The 17,020-nt window shown below is 39.4% G+C and overlaps 1 protein-coding gene across 3 annotated transcripts in view; it reads right to left on the bottom strand.

Annotated features, from left to right (window-relative positions):
• LOC119792493 (A disintegrin and metalloproteinase with thrombospondin motifs 2-like) overlaps positions 1 to 17,020 on the bottom strand; it is a 48,783-nt gene that overhangs the window by 18,292 nt on the left and 13,471 nt on the right. For 2 of the 3 annotated variants that reach the window (XM_038299140.1, XM_038299141.1), the window contains exons 2-10: positions 10,098 to 10,181; positions 8,553 to 8,709; positions 7,735 to 7,840; positions 7,403 to 7,546; positions 5,473 to 5,605; positions 4,791 to 4,823; positions 2,128 to 2,241; positions 1,885 to 2,030; positions 1,457 to 1,617 (exon numbers count right to left, since the gene is read on the bottom strand). In XM_038299140.1, coding sequence (XP_038155068.1) covers positions 1,457 to 1,617; positions 1,885 to 2,030; positions 2,128 to 2,241; positions 4,791 to 4,823; positions 5,473 to 5,605; positions 7,403 to 7,546; positions 7,735 to 7,840; positions 8,553 to 8,709; positions 10,098 to 10,181 — 1,078 coding nt within the window. The remainder of the gene's footprint in view (positions 1 to 1,456; positions 1,618 to 1,884; positions 2,031 to 2,127; positions 2,242 to 4,790; positions 4,824 to 5,472; positions 5,606 to 7,402; positions 7,547 to 7,734; positions 7,841 to 8,552; positions 8,710 to 10,097; positions 10,182 to 17,020) is intronic. The other variant, XM_038299142.1, reaches the window with a different exon arrangement.

Raw genomic sequence — 17,020 nt, 5'->3', positions numbered from 1 at the left:
ATCCACATCATATTTTCTTTACTGTTATAACTGTATTCACCAAGTCCTTGTCTTTCACTAGTGAATAATTTGGGAAAACCTTAAGTTTGCAAAAAGGGAGTCCTGCAGCCTGCATGTCTGCTGCGCATTGTCAGTTTTCTAGCTGAGGCCACTAGATTCCCTCCAAAAAGCATTGATATTTCAAAGTCTCCATCATGTCTTTCACTCAAACAGGCTTCCCATGAAAAGACCTATAGCACCACACATCCTCCTTAATACTTAACAGTGGGCATAAGGTGCATTTCCACATATTTATTGCATTACCAATAAAGGTGCTTTCTAATAAAGCATCATCCACAGCGTTGACATGTGATCGAACCAGTGCTGTTCACATGCATTCAGTGCAGTCAAAAGGAGACACTGCAGAGGCTGATTCTGTATTTATAGCACCAACATGATACACTATTCATAAATCATCATGCTCTTTCTCAGTCAGTCAGTTCCTCTCCCAGTAACATTAACACATACTCATTATCATGACATCAAGTTTTAGAGCATCAGTAAATAGCATCCTCCGGTTTTCAAGACCTGCTATAAGGTTCTTTGGGGGGTGTGGGGAGGGAACCAAAGTGTTAATGAAAGTGTTATGCAAACATTGCAGTAAAGGGGAGGCATGTGATCTCCTCTGTATGAGAACATAGAAAGCTGGAGACAGCAAAAAACAAAGGTTAGCTTAATTCCCAACTAGCTGGCTGCTTAATACTTCATGTTTCTACTCCCAGAGGTACGACACAGTACAGCTGTTTATACAAGAAAAAAAATTGCCAAAAGAAAGAACAACAATAATTTGCAGACACATATTGTACTTAGACATCTGCAGCTGTCCTTCTCACACTTATCAGGGAGGCCAAAAGATGATGGATCATGGATGGAATTCAGTTTCAGCTCCTTTACAAGACACACATGCACTGATCTGCATGTTCTTACAAGGAGAAAGAATTAAAAATACTTTTCATTTGAGAAATATAATATGGCATTAGGAATGATAAGACTGAAGAGAAACAATTTATTGAGCTAATTTATAAAGTAAGTGATTGTGGTGCTTATTGTATGGCTGTACTTTGAGTAGATGATAATTTCACATGTATTAAGATGGAATTGACAAAACAGCATAAAGATAAGTAGGGTCTTAAGTTTATTAGAAAACGTTTCCTTACATTTGATGATGTATTTTAGAGTTTTCTCAGATGGCAATCTGTACATGATGAAAAATACTTGAATATTTAAATGGCATCGGCTAATGGGTAAAGGAGGTCAATAACTTAATTCGCTAAATTACTGTAAAAGATGCGACATATTTTGAGAGGTGTTGGCATAAGGCTGGACTCCCGTTAACTTCATAACAGAACATAAAATGTTCTAGTACCTAAACAATACCGGTCAGGTTCTGTTAAATGAATTACAAATGTCTACTCACGGTCTGGGTGTTCATAAGGCAGCCAGTGGTGCTTGCTGCTGTACTCCGAGGCCTGACACTGCTCCTCCCTCGGATCACTGTAGATGTCCTCACACTCATTGTTGTTACACATCTGGAACTGGTAAGGGGTCCCTCTACAGGTACGGCCACCATTGGCTGGACTGGGAAGAACAGCAGCGACAAAAATTGTTCTTGCAATTTTAGTGGTTTTTTTTCTTTTTTTTTTGTTTAATTTTTTTTTATATTATGCTTTAACCCCAAATGATCTATTTATTCACACCCCCTAATGATGGATTGATTGACTAGGCACCTTTTCGCTGTGGGTTTATGCTAATAAAAGCTTACTTTATTTTTACACATCTTTACCAGGTTGGCTAAAAGTTGTGTTGGTCGCTGCAGACACCAAACTGTACAAAAGTGTGTTATACCTGGGATTGTTACAGTTTCTGGTGCGAAATTGCACTCCTCCTCCACAGGTGCGTGAGCACTGGCCAAACTCGCTCCACGAGCCCCAGTTTCCGTCTTGCTTCATGATGTCAGGAGTCAACCAGATGCAGTGACCTTTAAAGCAGTGCTGCAGCAGAACATCAAAGTGTCCTTAAATCAGTAGAACATAGGGTGGAAGAAACCAGTTTCTGTTAATGTCCGTTTTCTTAAGAATGTGTGGTTACCTTTCCATTCCCACACATGGTGCCATCAATGGGGGGCCCTTTCTTGGTCTTGCAGAAGAACGGATTGTCTGGATGACTGCACCACAGCTGCTGGCAGGGGTCGTATGTACGGTACTGTTTGGGAGCACAGAAACTTCTAACAGTCAAAGACATCATGTTACTATCAAAAATGGACTAAAAGGTCAATCAAAATGGAAAATTATGGAAAGATTAACACTTAAAACAGGTTGAGATGGGGGTAGAAATACCACAACAGTAGCAAAGACAGTACCATATGAAACAAAATCAACAATTAATCTGCAAAGTGTGAATGGAGTTTACACTTGGACTCACTAAGAAACACACAGCAGTTCATGCAACTGTATTAAGATACAGAGCCCTGCAAAAGTGATCCTTCCTCTGGTTTTACATATACTCACTTTAAGACATTTTCACAGGATTTTAGGTGGTAGACAAACACAAAGTAGCACTTGATTGTAAAGTGGAAGGAAAATGACACTAAGCTTTTTTATAAACAAATAACCCAAAATATATTTATATGAAGCTTTTTCTTTCTTTGAAACAACTAAATGAAACCCAATGCAAATAAATCCCTTTAGAATTCACCCAATTGTTTACCAGAGCCCAAATTCTTGACATTTAATCCTTATAAATGCAGCTGTTCTCTTAAACCCTCAGGGGTTTCTAAGAGAACACTAACAAAACAGCATCATAGAGACTGAGGGACACAGCAGCCAAGTCAGATATAAAAATGTGATCAAGGATAAAGCAGATTTAGGTAACAGAAAAACACTCTGTCGACATGTCACCGAGCCTTATTCAATCCATTATCTACAGACTAAACACTACAAGCATTTAATCTAAACTGAGAATTAAAGAAAGCAAGAATCACAGCAGTAAAGATCAACAGGTCAGGTTTTATGTGACAAAAATACTGAGGGGGCAGCTAATAAACATGAACTCAAGAGCCATTAATTAAAAATGATTCATTAAAAAGCACACCAACATTAAGATTGTTGCATTCATCATGCAAACACTGTCTGGAGAAAAACTCTAGACAGTGGCTGCATCATGCTTTGGGCATGCTTTTCATCAGCAGAGACAGGAACCCTTATCGGAGTTGATGAAAAGGTGGATAAAGCTTAATACAGATCAATCCTAGAAGAAAACCTAATATAAGCTTTAAAGCGAGACTGGACTGTAGGGTCGTATCCTAATACAACTACAACAGTATAGTCTAAACAGGTGAGTCAGAATCCAAATGGGAATCTGGCACAACTTGAGATCTTCACAAAAGCATACTATCCAATAGGGCTGAAACAATTAATCGGTTTAATCGTGATAAATCGATTATTGAAACAATCGCCAACTAATTTATTAATCGATTAATGGTTAACTGCAGTGAAGAGAGTCTAAAACATGCCTTTAGCAGACAGATCAACTCTCCATTAGCAGCAATTGTACCAAAATTGTACAACAATGATAAACATTTTGCATCTAGGATAAAAAGTCTGTCAAGAGGCTCTATCCAGAACTCCTCAAGTGGAAAAGTTTTAGTTTCATGGGTTTAATTTCGTAAAAAGGTCTTCTTTGAGGAACCTTTTGCTATCCGATTATAAATCGATTAATAGAAAAAAAGAATCAACGGATTAATCAATTTTAAAAATACCATCTAACATGTTTGAGTGTGAGATATATTACATTAAAGAGAATGATAGATCTCTTGGTCTCTGGATGTTCAAAACAAGGAAAATAATGCTCCAAAATGTGCATCTGTAAGCACAAAACAATCTGTTTTTTCTATACCTATCTTAATAGTTGTTTTCTAAAAAGAACTCCCAACGTGTATCATTTTCCTTCTGCTTTACACGTTCTTCTTTGTGTGGACCTGTCACATGAAACACACTGCTCTATGTTTTTGTAAAAAAATCAGTGTAATATGAACTTTTGCAAAGCACTGTAAAGGAGATCAGAGGGCAGAGTGCTTAAAGCCAAAAAAGTGAGATTTCTGGGACTAATAAAATTTCTGCTAGCATGGATGGAGAAGCAAACTCCCCTCCTGTATGGAAATGAACCAAAGATGCCATCAAACAGACCAGCCTGCCCTCCTCTCTCCTCTCCACAGAACCTCCCACCTACTATGGCACAGTGGGACTTCTACAGGACAGTAGTAGACTTGTAAACATCAGATTAAACCACAGTATGTAATCATCAGCTGTGGATAGACTGAAGGATCCTAAAACACAGAAAAAAAAGGCCCCTGTTATGGCTGAGCCCTTTTCCCAAAGATGGGAAAGACATCTCCGCAACCCTTTCCACTTGTTTACAGTCAAAAGAGTGCCAATATAATGAGTCTCTTCCTGCCAGAGCTGCGGTGATTTACCACTAGTCTGCAGAGAAGGACTCTGGGTACAGAGCCGCAACTGCCAGGCAAATGAAACGCAAGTCACATGTTGTTTTGAATGAATTGTACTTGCTTTCCCTCAAAGCACAAGCATTTTAGAATCCTGCAGACCAAATCCTAACAAAACCGAGGCACAACGTACTATTAAACAGAAATGGAGGGGCAACATTACAAACACATGACTTGTGGAACAAAAAAAATGTGAAAACCTGACAAATTAACACGTCCACACATCCTCCTGGAGATGGATTGGCCTTACCTGCGATCCTGACCGGCCCGCCTTTTGTAGCTGAGGGAAATGAGTTTGACAAGAGAATAGAGGGTAATCTAGCAACGTGTGCAAAGCCCCTGAGCAAGCCCTTAGTCAAGAAACAGCTTTGCCACAGTGGCTTCACAGTCACAGATGGTGCTGACTGTAAGGGAAGTAAAGGTGCCAGAAAAGATGATGCTGCTTGAAACTTCTCTAGTTACGTTTTTGTCTTAAAAAACCTTTCATGTAAAGGCACTGTGGTATCAAGGCAACCGAGAGGCTTTAATAAGGCATTTCTTTTACTTTGACTAATGCCATGTGAAGGTAATAGCTAACAAAACCAATTACCTGCTTTTAAGCAAGATGTCAATCCCACCAGAGGCCGGGAGAGGAAACAGAGGACATCAGAACAACGTAAATGGCTACGTATGTGTGACTTATTTCAGTCAAATGTAATACACTGCTAGAAAACACTTAACTCAGATCAGAAGCTCAACTTTTAGAACTTAAAAAAGCCCACGCTATTTCACCATCCACTTTCAAACTGTCTGTTCAGACAAAGCATTTCACTGTTACTTGTCCTGATAAGCTAAAATAACACTATGCTTTAACTGATGGCATTTACTAAGGAAGGTGCCCTCAGCATGATGATGAAGGGTGTAAGCGCTGGTGAACTACAGGGGTCTCTTACCGCGATGCACATGGTGTAGCCCACACCAAAGTCAAAGCGGCACTGTTCATTCATGGAGTAGTGCAAACCAGGAAGTTGAGGGAGCGATGGCCAGTTGTGGTCAAATGGGTCGTCCCGGAGACAGTCATAGGAACTGTGGGTAAATACATACAGTTGTTCTGAGTTTTAAAAAAATTTTTCTCTAACATTTTTGGCGTGTTAACATGAATCACATATTTTGCAAAAACAGAGATTTTCTGTCCCGATTTTGGGGACTTCTCAGTGGGAAAAGATAGTTTGCAGAAATTGTCATGATTAACTTGCGATAAATACACCTTTGGTGTATTTGTCTTTTTTTTTTCTTCCTTTTTTTAAATGTTGGAGCTTTAATTAAACGACTGAGGAAATAATTGAAATTTGGACATTTCCAAATAAACTGTTTCTGTTTAAAGGCATTTAATATGTGTGACGCAATGCACAAAAAGGTAGGAACAAATTCGGGAGAGCACAAACAGAGAAAAAAGGAAAGAAACACAATTTTTGTTTTACTGCAAAATACAGTATGGAAGCTGGAGTTCGGAAATAACCTGTTGCTCTAAAGAAGTGATTCCCAACTGGGGGTACTCGTAATCCTAGTGGTCCGCAAGTGCATTGCAAGGGGTACATAAAATTATCTTATTTCTTATGTAGTAAAATAAAACAGGGCTGTTCTGCTTTGTGAGGACGAAAAATTAAACAAGCTTTCATCAACCAAAAAGTAAGCTTTTTCTTATATTTTTGACATCACCTTCAGCTTTGACACACTTTGACTTAGCTTTGAACAGACTGGACATAGAGAACATCCTGGTATCAGCTGTTTTTCACACTGAGTTATCGGAGCTCATCGAAGCAGCTCTTCATGAAAACAAAGTAAAACTAATTAAGTTAGTCTGACTATAATTTGATTCTGTAATTTGTTCCCAATTCATCAAATTAAAATGTGATTGTAAGAGAGTTACTCAGAGGAGGTTTTATAAATTAGCGTTCATAATATGATTTTATTTTGCATTTATTTCGATTCCTTAGTAACTTTCAGGCAACATATTAATGTTTTTTTTTTTTTTTTTTTTTGAAATGGAAAAAATAAAAGATTAAGTAATATAGTTTTTATTTTGTAATCAGTTATTGCACGTTCCACTTTTGGACAGTCATCAATACTTTTGACTGAGTGGGGTATTCATTGTACAAAACTTTTCACAGAGGGGTACACAAGTCAAAATAGGTTGGGAAACACTGCTCTAAACAACAGATTGAAAGGATCTAAAAATGGTAAAATCCGTGTTTACACTCAGCCTGTTTTCATTACAACCTGGCAGGCTGCATCTGCTTATTTCATAGGGAAAACCACAGCTCATTTTTACATCCGTTTGGCTCTGTGCTGGCTTTTATTATGCATGTTTTCCAGGCTGCATGCTTGAAGTATGCACATGGCTACCGATACATATATGCTACTAAACTAAACCAGTTTGGAAACTAAACTGTGTTTTTTCAGGATGAACAACATAACATGGTTAAGCTTTTTTCAGTAGCAGAAATGGGAAGAATATAAGAATAATCTGAAATCTACTGTAAAATAAAAGAAAACACAGCAGGAAACCTTATATGATTGAAATCTACAGGAATACTTTCTTTTTTCTGGGGCAATTTAATTTGCTGAATTTAATTTGAATCAATTTCAATTCAGCAAATCTATTAGTGATTAATTATTTAATATTTAATGAAGCATTTCATTTCACACAGTTCCTGAGCTTATATTACTTTGAAGGGGTTATATATATAGAACAAAACATCTAAAAAAAATAGCAGCTACATGTAAAAAGAACAACACTTATTATAGATCAATGCTGGCCATCCAAAGGTCATTTAAATATATTCCAGCATGCATTGATATGTTCCAGTGTGCATTTCTCACTGAAGGAAGCGTCCCAGCTCCTGCATGCTACATCTAGACCACTGAAATTTGTGGAAGGCAGCTTGCACCAGAGGAGCCATGATGCTGCCCATGGGCACCTCATCTCCGCAGCGGTTTCCCTGACCGTCATGCTCCATTCCAAGCCTATATACAAAGAGAGAGAAAGGAAAGGTAGGAAGTTGCCGGAAGTTAATGGAAAGGACGAAGACCACAAGGTACAAAATGGTAATGTGTGGGAGGAGAAGATCAAGGAGCACCACTTGAACAGAACTGTGTGGAATTAGTGTGAGACTTATTTGCTGTATAATCACATTCTTATCTTTAACACTTACACATGCCCGGTTTCATGAGCCACAACAAAGGCTGAAGAAAACCCATCCTCGTGGTTCAGAGTGCAGCTTCTTACAGGATGGCACATCCCCGTCACTGGAGCATAACCTGGAGAATCAGATGAAGAAAAGTTATATTAGATCTACTGACATACTGCTGCAAAAAACGCTAAAATTACAGACACAATGATAAAATGCTATTTCTCTTTTGGTTAATGCTCATTTAAGTGGGCATTCTATGACTTATTTTTCTTTTAAGCGTGTGGTCAAGCAGATTTGGTTCATCAAATAAAAATAATCAAATAAAAATATGCATTTTTTTGCTTCAATAATGTACAGAACAGCTGTACCTATGGTTGTGTACATATGGTTACATAAAAGGTAGAATAGAAGTGTAACTTTAAACAATAATGTTTATTTGATAAATCCTAACTCCAAGATCTCGACTTCCCTCTTTGCAAATGCCAATCTTCAGTTTCCTGTGTGTCCCCTGCACTCCCTTTAAATGTGGAGCTGGGGCTGACTCTTCTCTGTATATTGATTTTCTGCTGCTGAAGGCTGTGCCCAAGGGCAGCTGAAGGGCTTCTGGCTAGCTAGGCCACAGGCTTTAGAGGCCTCTCCCCTGGGCCTGACTGTTAGCTTGTGCTCTTTTGCACAGAAAACCATCAACCACAGAATCCACAGTGCACCTTGCAAACTATATGAGACAAAGAAAGGAAGGAGACTTCTCTGGGTCTCTATTATCTTTTTAGAGCTGTGAGCATTCATCAACAATATGTATGTGCAAGAATATTGAACATCTTCGTCATGTCCTTTAATACCCTGCATGCCCGTTGGGCCGAACTCTTGGCGTGTGAGGAAAATGGCGTGATCGTGATACTCCGCATCCCCTGTGTCTTGTTTCTGCTGCAGAAAGGCCCAGCGACACACATTCTCCAGACTCTGAGATGGGTTCCCAAGTTCAATCAGGCTCATAGACTGAAACCAACACAAAACAACAGAGAATGTTTTAAATGCGAGGACATCCCATATTCAGTTTATTTACAACGCAGCAATCAACCCTGTAGGGGGCAGTGTCACCGTGTTGTGTTTTAATGCTCTGGCAAAGTGCTGAGCTCTCTGCTACACATCATCACACACAGAAACACATGTACAGCCTAAAAGAGGTTTACAAAAACAATCTGTGAATGGGTTTAACACAATATCTCTTTATAATTAAATAAATAATAACCTAAACACACGGACACGTTTACAGCTGTATTTCCTGTAGTTTGTCTATACAAAAAACATCCTAACTTGGATATTGTCTTAATTTATATGCTCTTATTCTGTTATTAAAATCTTTCTGTCAGTCTCTTGCCTTGCCTTCGTTTCTCTGTTTGATCACATGCCTAAAGTGCAGCTGCTTCGCAAAAGGTATGCAGTTTGAGCGAGACATATGGGTTGCCTCTGCACACTTGATGGAGTGTTAAGTATGCACTTGGCTCAATCCTCATTTAGACAGTACAGACTGTACACGTTCACATTTCCAAGTTGCTTATATGTATTTAAGTGCATGCTTTCATGATCCCACAAATGTGTTTTTGCAAAGGTGCATCGGGTGTAAATGTGGCACGGTGACTGTGTGTGTGAGTAAAATGTGTGCGTGTGTGAGTATGGCTGCGTTCAGGGTCACACAGTCAATCTGCAGGCTGTCTGGGTGCAGCTCTGTTGCTGTGGTAATTGGGAACGATGGACAGCCAAAGCTTTGGCTGAAGCTACACAAGAGGCTGGCCCTGAATGGTCAATGTAATGAATGTGAGCATACGTGCAGTTCCTGTCTTCTATTGAGCAGCAGAAGAACATCAGAGAACACCTAGCTACTGAAAAAATAGCATTTTTTATTCACTGTGGTAATCCCTTCATTCCCGTTATTGAATTGCACTGAGGAGGACAGGGATGCTGGCCCTATTGCCCTTACCCTTTATGAATGAGGGACCGTTATCATTGATTATTCACCTTTGTCTAGACTACAGATGATTCTGAGCAGCAATCTTTGAGGAAGAACAGTGATTGCATAACAGGCAGAGTTTCTAGGTGCTTTGGTGCTGAACTGTGAAGGCGTGCGACTTGGAAAAACTCCCCTGAGATACAGCATGCTTTTAGTTCCTCTTTTGCTCAGCTCACTGGAATAACAAGCTCTGGCCATTGGTGTGTTCTAATGTCTGGATGCATGTATTTTATATTTGTTTATGAATTTGTTTTAGGGAAGTGTATAAAAATACAACCAGTTGTGAGTCCAAATATAGTTGTGCTAATGAATAATACTTCAGAAACAAATATTTAGTTGCTTTTTCAGCAGGAGTTTGAGTCCTGTCAGGCCTCACCTTGCCATAGCCCAGCATGATTATCCGCACCAGCACAACATTGATTTTTGCTCCCAAGGAATCGTCATGGTAGATCTCGTTCACCTAAAGCCGCAAAGACAACCACAAAAGCAAAATCAAATTTAAATAAGATGCACAAATACCTTTAAACGCCGTAAAATTCTTTTTGTGGTTAAAAGTAAAAAAAAAAAAAAAACACAAAAAAACGACTTTAACAAGAATTAGATTATTTTAGTCAGATTGAGCTCTGCAGTAACAAACAGTCCATCAAAGTTAAGTTCAATCTGACAAACTCACACAGAAAGAAAAGATAATTAGAAGAATTTTATTGATATGATAGTATAGTCTTTAGCGCTCAGACCTCGGCAGGAACATTAAAGCTGAATTATGCTTTAACATGCATAAGTAGATGATGTTCGTCCCTGGCCTGAAACTGGTGGTGGTTTAGTCCAAGCTGGTTAACGAGGTGATCTGCTTGAGCTGTATTGTGGGAACAGGAGACTGTGGGAGCTGACACCAGGACTTCAGTCAGAGACTCAGGATGTAGAGGTCCTGCTTGGTGATGCAGGTACCATGAACTGTCCATGATGAGCAAGCATGAAGCGACAGTGGAGAGGAAAAACTCCCCTTTGGGAAGAAACCTCTGGCAGAACCAGGCTCAACATGGTGGTCTTCTGCCGGACCAATGCAATGAGACTAGGGATGGTGACGACTGGGATTAATACTCTCTGATGAGGTTGAGGTAGAAGTCGTGTCATGGAAGATGACTCAGCTACGATGGCGGAGAAGGGGATGGAGGTGGGTGAATTGGTCGTCTGAATCAAAATCTGACATCATGCGCTTGCTGGATAGAGGGCTGAGACGAGGATTTGAAGGTGCTTTTAAAGTGAAAGCAGGATGCTGATTGGGCTTCGTGGTGGAGTAGTTCGAAGCTGATTGGCTCGTGTCAGAGGCGGATCAGCTTCTGATTGGATGGGGGTAAGCCAGAGTTTCTTCAATTGAACTTCCGCTAGAGCTTCATTATAAGTACATTTTCATTTCTCTTTTCTTGTTTTTGCATTTAGACATAATGCAAGGAATGTTTTTTTATAAATAGCCAATGTTTATTCAAAATCAGTGCATCTTTACAGACGTAGCCATTAAAAATTTCCCACTTTAATTGATGGGCCCTTGGCTGGTCCCCTACAATTCATTTTTAAACATAAATTTTTGAACTAAAATATTTTTTCTGTCATGATTTGGGGACATTAAGATCTAAAGAGAAGCGAGCTTTGCTGGTCAGACCCTACAATTCAGTGAAGGGTGGAGTCAGAGTAAAAACAATGTGCACCCTGGACAAGGCCAGTGGCTGGAAGTTGGAGGGGATTTTGCTGGGAGTAGCAGGGAAGTGGGCTGCCGTTCGGCTGGCGTTTGACTGGGAAGGGTTATTTTGAATGAGTAGGACTGTAAATAATTTCATAATATTAAATCCTTTTAGGTAATATACTGCTTTAAAAAAAATGGAGTTTGAAGATTGAAGGAGCTTTTTATTGTGAATATAGTGTTGTGATGGAACACACATAAAGATGTCTTACTTTTTAATTGCACCTTTCATAATGAAATTCAAACAATTTTTTCCAGTACAAAAACCTGAAAACTGTTGTGTATATATTTAGTTAGCATATTTTACTATCCTAAATAAAATCAAGTGCAACCAAATGACATGAAAAGTCCTGTATTCAGAAAATATCCCAACTTTGAATAATTACCAAAGCTACATATACGTTCTCTTGAGGCCTTAGAGTTTGAAAATATTTGCAACGGATGGGATCCCAGCTATGGAATTGCAGGGATCCTATTTATTAATCCCAACGGATTACTTTGTAGATTTCAAAGAACATACAGTAATAAATATCAAAACCATGTGAAACTTAGTAACAATGGGAAAAATCACCTAAAAATCTAAAGAATACAGTAAAACTAAAAAACTTACCAAGACACGACTTTCCACCTAAACTGACAGGCTATGCAATAAGCGTGTTAAACAGAGAAGCAGACAAAAGTGGTGACTCTGGAGGAGCTGCAAAGATCCTAATGACAATTGGCATGCTCTGATACAAACATGGTCAAGTGAAGCTTTAAGAATTCCTGTTGAAATTTACAACACGTCATTTAGGGCTGACATGTGAAAGTGAGAGCTGGGTCCTGATGGGGTCTAAACTTTCTCAACTTTTTGGTAAATATACTAGAAAATTCTCCAAGTGAAACATTGTGGTGGAGGCATTATGCTGCAGGATTGAATTTCTTCAACGTGGAAAGAGAAGTTGGTCAGAGCTGACAAGGAGAAATATCAAATTCTACAAACTGCAAGCAAACGTATGGTAGAAAGCCTGTCAAAGGCACAAAATTATTCTAAAATTGATGGAAATGCATCTTAGTAGATCAATAACCCTAAGCACAAAACTATTGGACTAGTGAATCATTTTAAATTGATTTCCATCTAAAATAAATCTATAAATGCTGTTTTCCAACTTTTTCACAAGAAAACTCTACAAGAAAGAAGTAAATACCCCCACTCAAACAAATCTGTTATCTAGGCCTAACAAATGTAAGAGGGGAAGGAAAGAAAAGGATTTAGGCAAGTGTAAGGAAATTTGGGTTCCCAAGAGCATGGATATACAGGAGATGAAGAAGATGCAAAGGATTGAAAGCGCCTAATGCAAGGAAACAAGGTAATGTGTAACAGGGGAGACGCAGAGAGCACTCTTCTAGCACACACACTCTGACACACACAGACGCAAAGCCAAAAGAGAGAGAGGGAAAATTGGCACTAAAGTCGAGGCCTGCTGTCCTCAGTGGCTGTGTTTGGTGCTTAATGAGGCAAAGGGATGTAAAAACAGACAGCCATAATGAGATGGCTGATGGACATGCTGCAGAGATACACACATACACACACACACAAATGGTGCCCACAGAGAGGTGCAGAGATAAGGAGAAGCACTGCAGAGACATGGAGCAAGAGACAGGTATGAGGGGAAGCTGAGGAATGCTTCGAACAGAGACCGGCAGGCAGAGCAGCAGAGGGGGGAAAATAAGCTGAATGCAGAGGGAAAAAGAAACATGCAGAGAAGAGCTTAACAAGGACTGTTGAGTTCTTAGAAAGCAAATATATTCTTAAGTAGCAAAGAAACAATTTCTTTGTTGAAAGAAGCGAAAAAAACAAAACTCAGAGCAGGATTTTCCCTTTTACTATTTACAAAAAAGCTGTCAAGCATATCTGTAATGACATAACAGCAAAAACAGCTATTTGTCATCAGTGACCAAAAAAATCATTCACTTATTTATATCTGCAGGTTTCCATGAGAAAGCTAAAAGAAGTTTTTTATTGCCCAAGACTTATTCTTGTCATTGAGCTGGCTTCTTAGGACCTGTCTGACTCGTTGGAGGTGTTTGGCCGCAGCCGCTTTCCTTGTCAACTCTTCGAGGTTGCCATTTGCTTGTGGGATTCTGAGGTACTTGTAATTGTCCTCAATGTCTGCTGTTGATCCTTCTGGGAGTGAGACCCCCTCTTTGTGGACTACCTTCTCTCTCTTAGTCACCATCCGACCTCGCGCATCCCGATGTCTGTGCTGAAGATCCGGGTGTTATGGATCAGTGAGTCGATGTCTCACTCATTCTTATCGTACAGCTTGATGTCATTCATGAAGCGGAGGTGACTGAGTCGGTATCCGTAGCCAGTCTTGTGGATTATTTGGATGAGGTTGTTCAGGCCTATGCAGAACAGCATTGGGGACAGCACATCTGCTTGGGATATGCCACATTTGATGGAGACTTATGCAAGGGTCTTGCCATTGGCTTCAAGGGTAGTTTTCCACAATGAAGGCTCTTAGGGTCCTGTTGATGTTGTATAGCTTCAGGCATTCAATGATCCAAGTATGTGGCATTGAGTCAAAGGGTTTGTTGTCGCCAATCCAGGCTGTGCTCAGCTTAGTGTTTTGGGTTCTGCAGTCTCGAGCGACTGTTCTGTCTACCAGGAGTAGATTTTTGGCACCTCTGGTATTTTTCACCAATTTCATTCTGAGCTGTGCTCATGTATTGATCTTTGTGCCCCGACATGAGCTTCCGTGCTGTGGAGAGGCAGGTTATTGGTCAGTAGTTGGATAGAACTATACCCTTTAAGGGATCCTTCAGGATCAGGATTGTGCATCCCTTGGTTAGTCATTCAGGTTGATTCCCATCTCTCAGCAGCTGGTTCATTTGTACTGCCAAGCGTTCATGGAGTGTGGTGAGTTTCTCAAGACAATAGGCTTGTATCAAATCTGGGCCTGGTGCTGTCCAGTTCTTCATACCTGAGACTCTTTCTTGGATGTCTGCCACTGTGATGGTGACTGGATTCTGCTCAGGGAGGTTGCTGAGGTCCTCTCTCAGAGTCAACAAAAACTGTACATCACGGTTGTGTGCTGCCTCCTTCTCCCATATGGCTTTCCAGTGCTGTTCTGCTATTGCTTTTGCCTTGCCACTGGGCGTAAACTTTCGCTGGTTGAGTTGTAAACAGCAAGTTTACCCGACTGGCTCCATTTTACATATACATATATATATATACGTATATATATATATATATATATATATATATATATATATATATATATATATATATATATATATATATATATATATATATATATATATATATAGCGTTATAGTATGTGGGGCCACACATTTGCCTGTCTAAGATCTGGCATAGCTATTCTAGTTCGGAAAGTAAAAAACCTGTATCAGTCACATTGTCATAGTGATCAGAAGGATTACAATTTGCCCTCTGATTTAATTTTTTCATACATCTTTTTTCTTAATTTAGCTTCATATAACAATTCTAAGGGAGAAAACAAATAAAACAAAGCAAATACAGACTACTAAAAGGTTGGTATGCCAAAGAGGAGAAAAAAAAATTATAAAAGAACATATTGAACTGTTCAACTTGTCAGAACATATTATGTTTAAACTGCTTTTTGGGTTTCTAGTTCCTTCCTTGTGATGTTTTGTTTAAGTTCTTTATGTGCTCAGAATTAAATCGGGTCTTCCCGAAACAGCTGATTGGCTGCTTGGTGAAACATTTTCTAGTATCTAGATAAATCCTGAAAGCTTGCCTGCCCCGGAGCAGGTTTGCCGTTCATGGTATGTTACCATGGTGACTAGCCTTGCTGAAAAGGAATCCAGCTTCATGGTACCGGAAAGTCAGGGTTAAATCTGAAGATGTCTCACTAACCCAGTAATCCTGCTTTGTGGTACAGGCCTCTGAAATCATGAACCTAACCCCCCCCCCCAAAAAAATAGGGTTAAAGTTTTGCTGGAAGGTTTAATATTGTATGCTTTTTTGTCTCTTTTATCTCTGATTCAAAATTGTATGTGACTAGGAGCTGTTTTATGTTGCATTATTAAAAATTATGCTTAGGGTAATTATTAGGTCTGGTTGGTATGAATTACAACCCTAAAGGTGCTTGACACATCCTATGCTTGTCCCCAGCTGAGAGGTTCCCTGTTAGAAGTCGGAATTTTCTATAGAATATAAAACTGCTCAGAATGGACATGGCCTCTCACACAATGATAGCTAATATGCTCTGCATCCCCCTCTGAGCCTGTACAGGATAAAGTGGTTATAGTGAAAGCATGGAATAAATATTTCATTGAGTGTCTTGTTTGGGTTTATCTGAGGTTTTTATTCTGTATTTTGATTGCCATGTGCAACTGGGCTTAGCAAGGACAAGGACTCTTAAGTGTGATCTGCAGCAAAGTTAGCTCTCAGTAAAGCAGTAAAACACAATAAGAGTCGTATGGGCCTTGTAAACAAGTTGCAGTGAAGACTACATATGCTTTTATAGTGTTTACCCACTTTACTACTGCCCCAGCATTAGACCTGTTCCTCCTAAAGTGATTACAATATAGGGGGCCATTATAATCACCCTCCTATGTTCTCTGCATTTATACTTAGTGTTCAGCTCAGTGTTTACTCACATTCTACAGGGTTTAAGTGCAGAACACAGTAAATTATATCCATCTTCTGCCGCTTATCTGTCAGAGTCACAGGAGCCTGGTGCAGATCTCCAGCAGTTTGTGGGTAAAAGGCTAGGGGAACCCTGGAAAGGTTGGCAGTCTTTACAGGGTAACACATAGACATTCACCCATTCACACACACTCACTCTCATCATGCGATATGTAGTGAAGACCATGTCTTGACTCTGATTGATTTCCATTGATTTTCTGTCATTTTCAACCCTTTCTTTTTTTTTGTAATTCAATTTTTTATTGATTTCTTGCATATTGTCAAATAAAATACAAACATGAACAGTAATGAACAGAAAAAACAGAAAAAAGGCTGGTGCCATCAGGGTACCATCAGGGTACAGCTGTACATATGCATGTCACAGTGTTAATTCAAAAACTTATAGTATCTGGGAAAAAGTTAATCCAGGAAAAACAAGAATCTTTATCCAACCAAATCACACAGAAGCCGTAGTCCTTTTCACAGAGTCCCAAAAACTTTTCCATTCCATGTTCTTGTTGCCTTTTATGTTGTAGAGCATGGTTTCATAGGAAGCTGTGGTCGTCATTGATTTAATCCACTCATTTAGCTCGGGACATTTTGTAGTCTTCCAATGTCTATTTTCAACCCTTTCTATGCCCTAACCCTAAAAATCTATCCAAACCTAACCATTGCGGGTGCATACCTCACACTAACTCGAACCCAATCCATACTTTAGCCCTAAACCTAACCGTTAGCAAAATAGCTTGTTAGGAACGGCCTAAATGTCCTCACTGTAAAAGCGTCCTCTCTCCAAAAATGTAAAACTGAAACTGGTCATCCCTTTTGTTGCAAAACTAAACTGAATTCACAGCTTAGTTTAACTCTAAACCTAACCCCAACTCAAAGAGCAGAACTTAACCAT

This window comes from Cyprinodon tularosa, unplaced genomic scaffold, assembly GCF_016077235.1.
Source record: "Cyprinodon tularosa strain WSP-4 unplaced genomic scaffold, ASM1607723v1 ctg42, whole genome shotgun sequence".
Classification (NCBI taxonomy): domain Eukaryota; kingdom Metazoa; phylum Chordata; class Actinopteri; order Cyprinodontiformes; family Cyprinodontidae; genus Cyprinodon; species Cyprinodon tularosa.
This window is presented reverse-complemented; position numbering and strand designations above follow the sequence as displayed.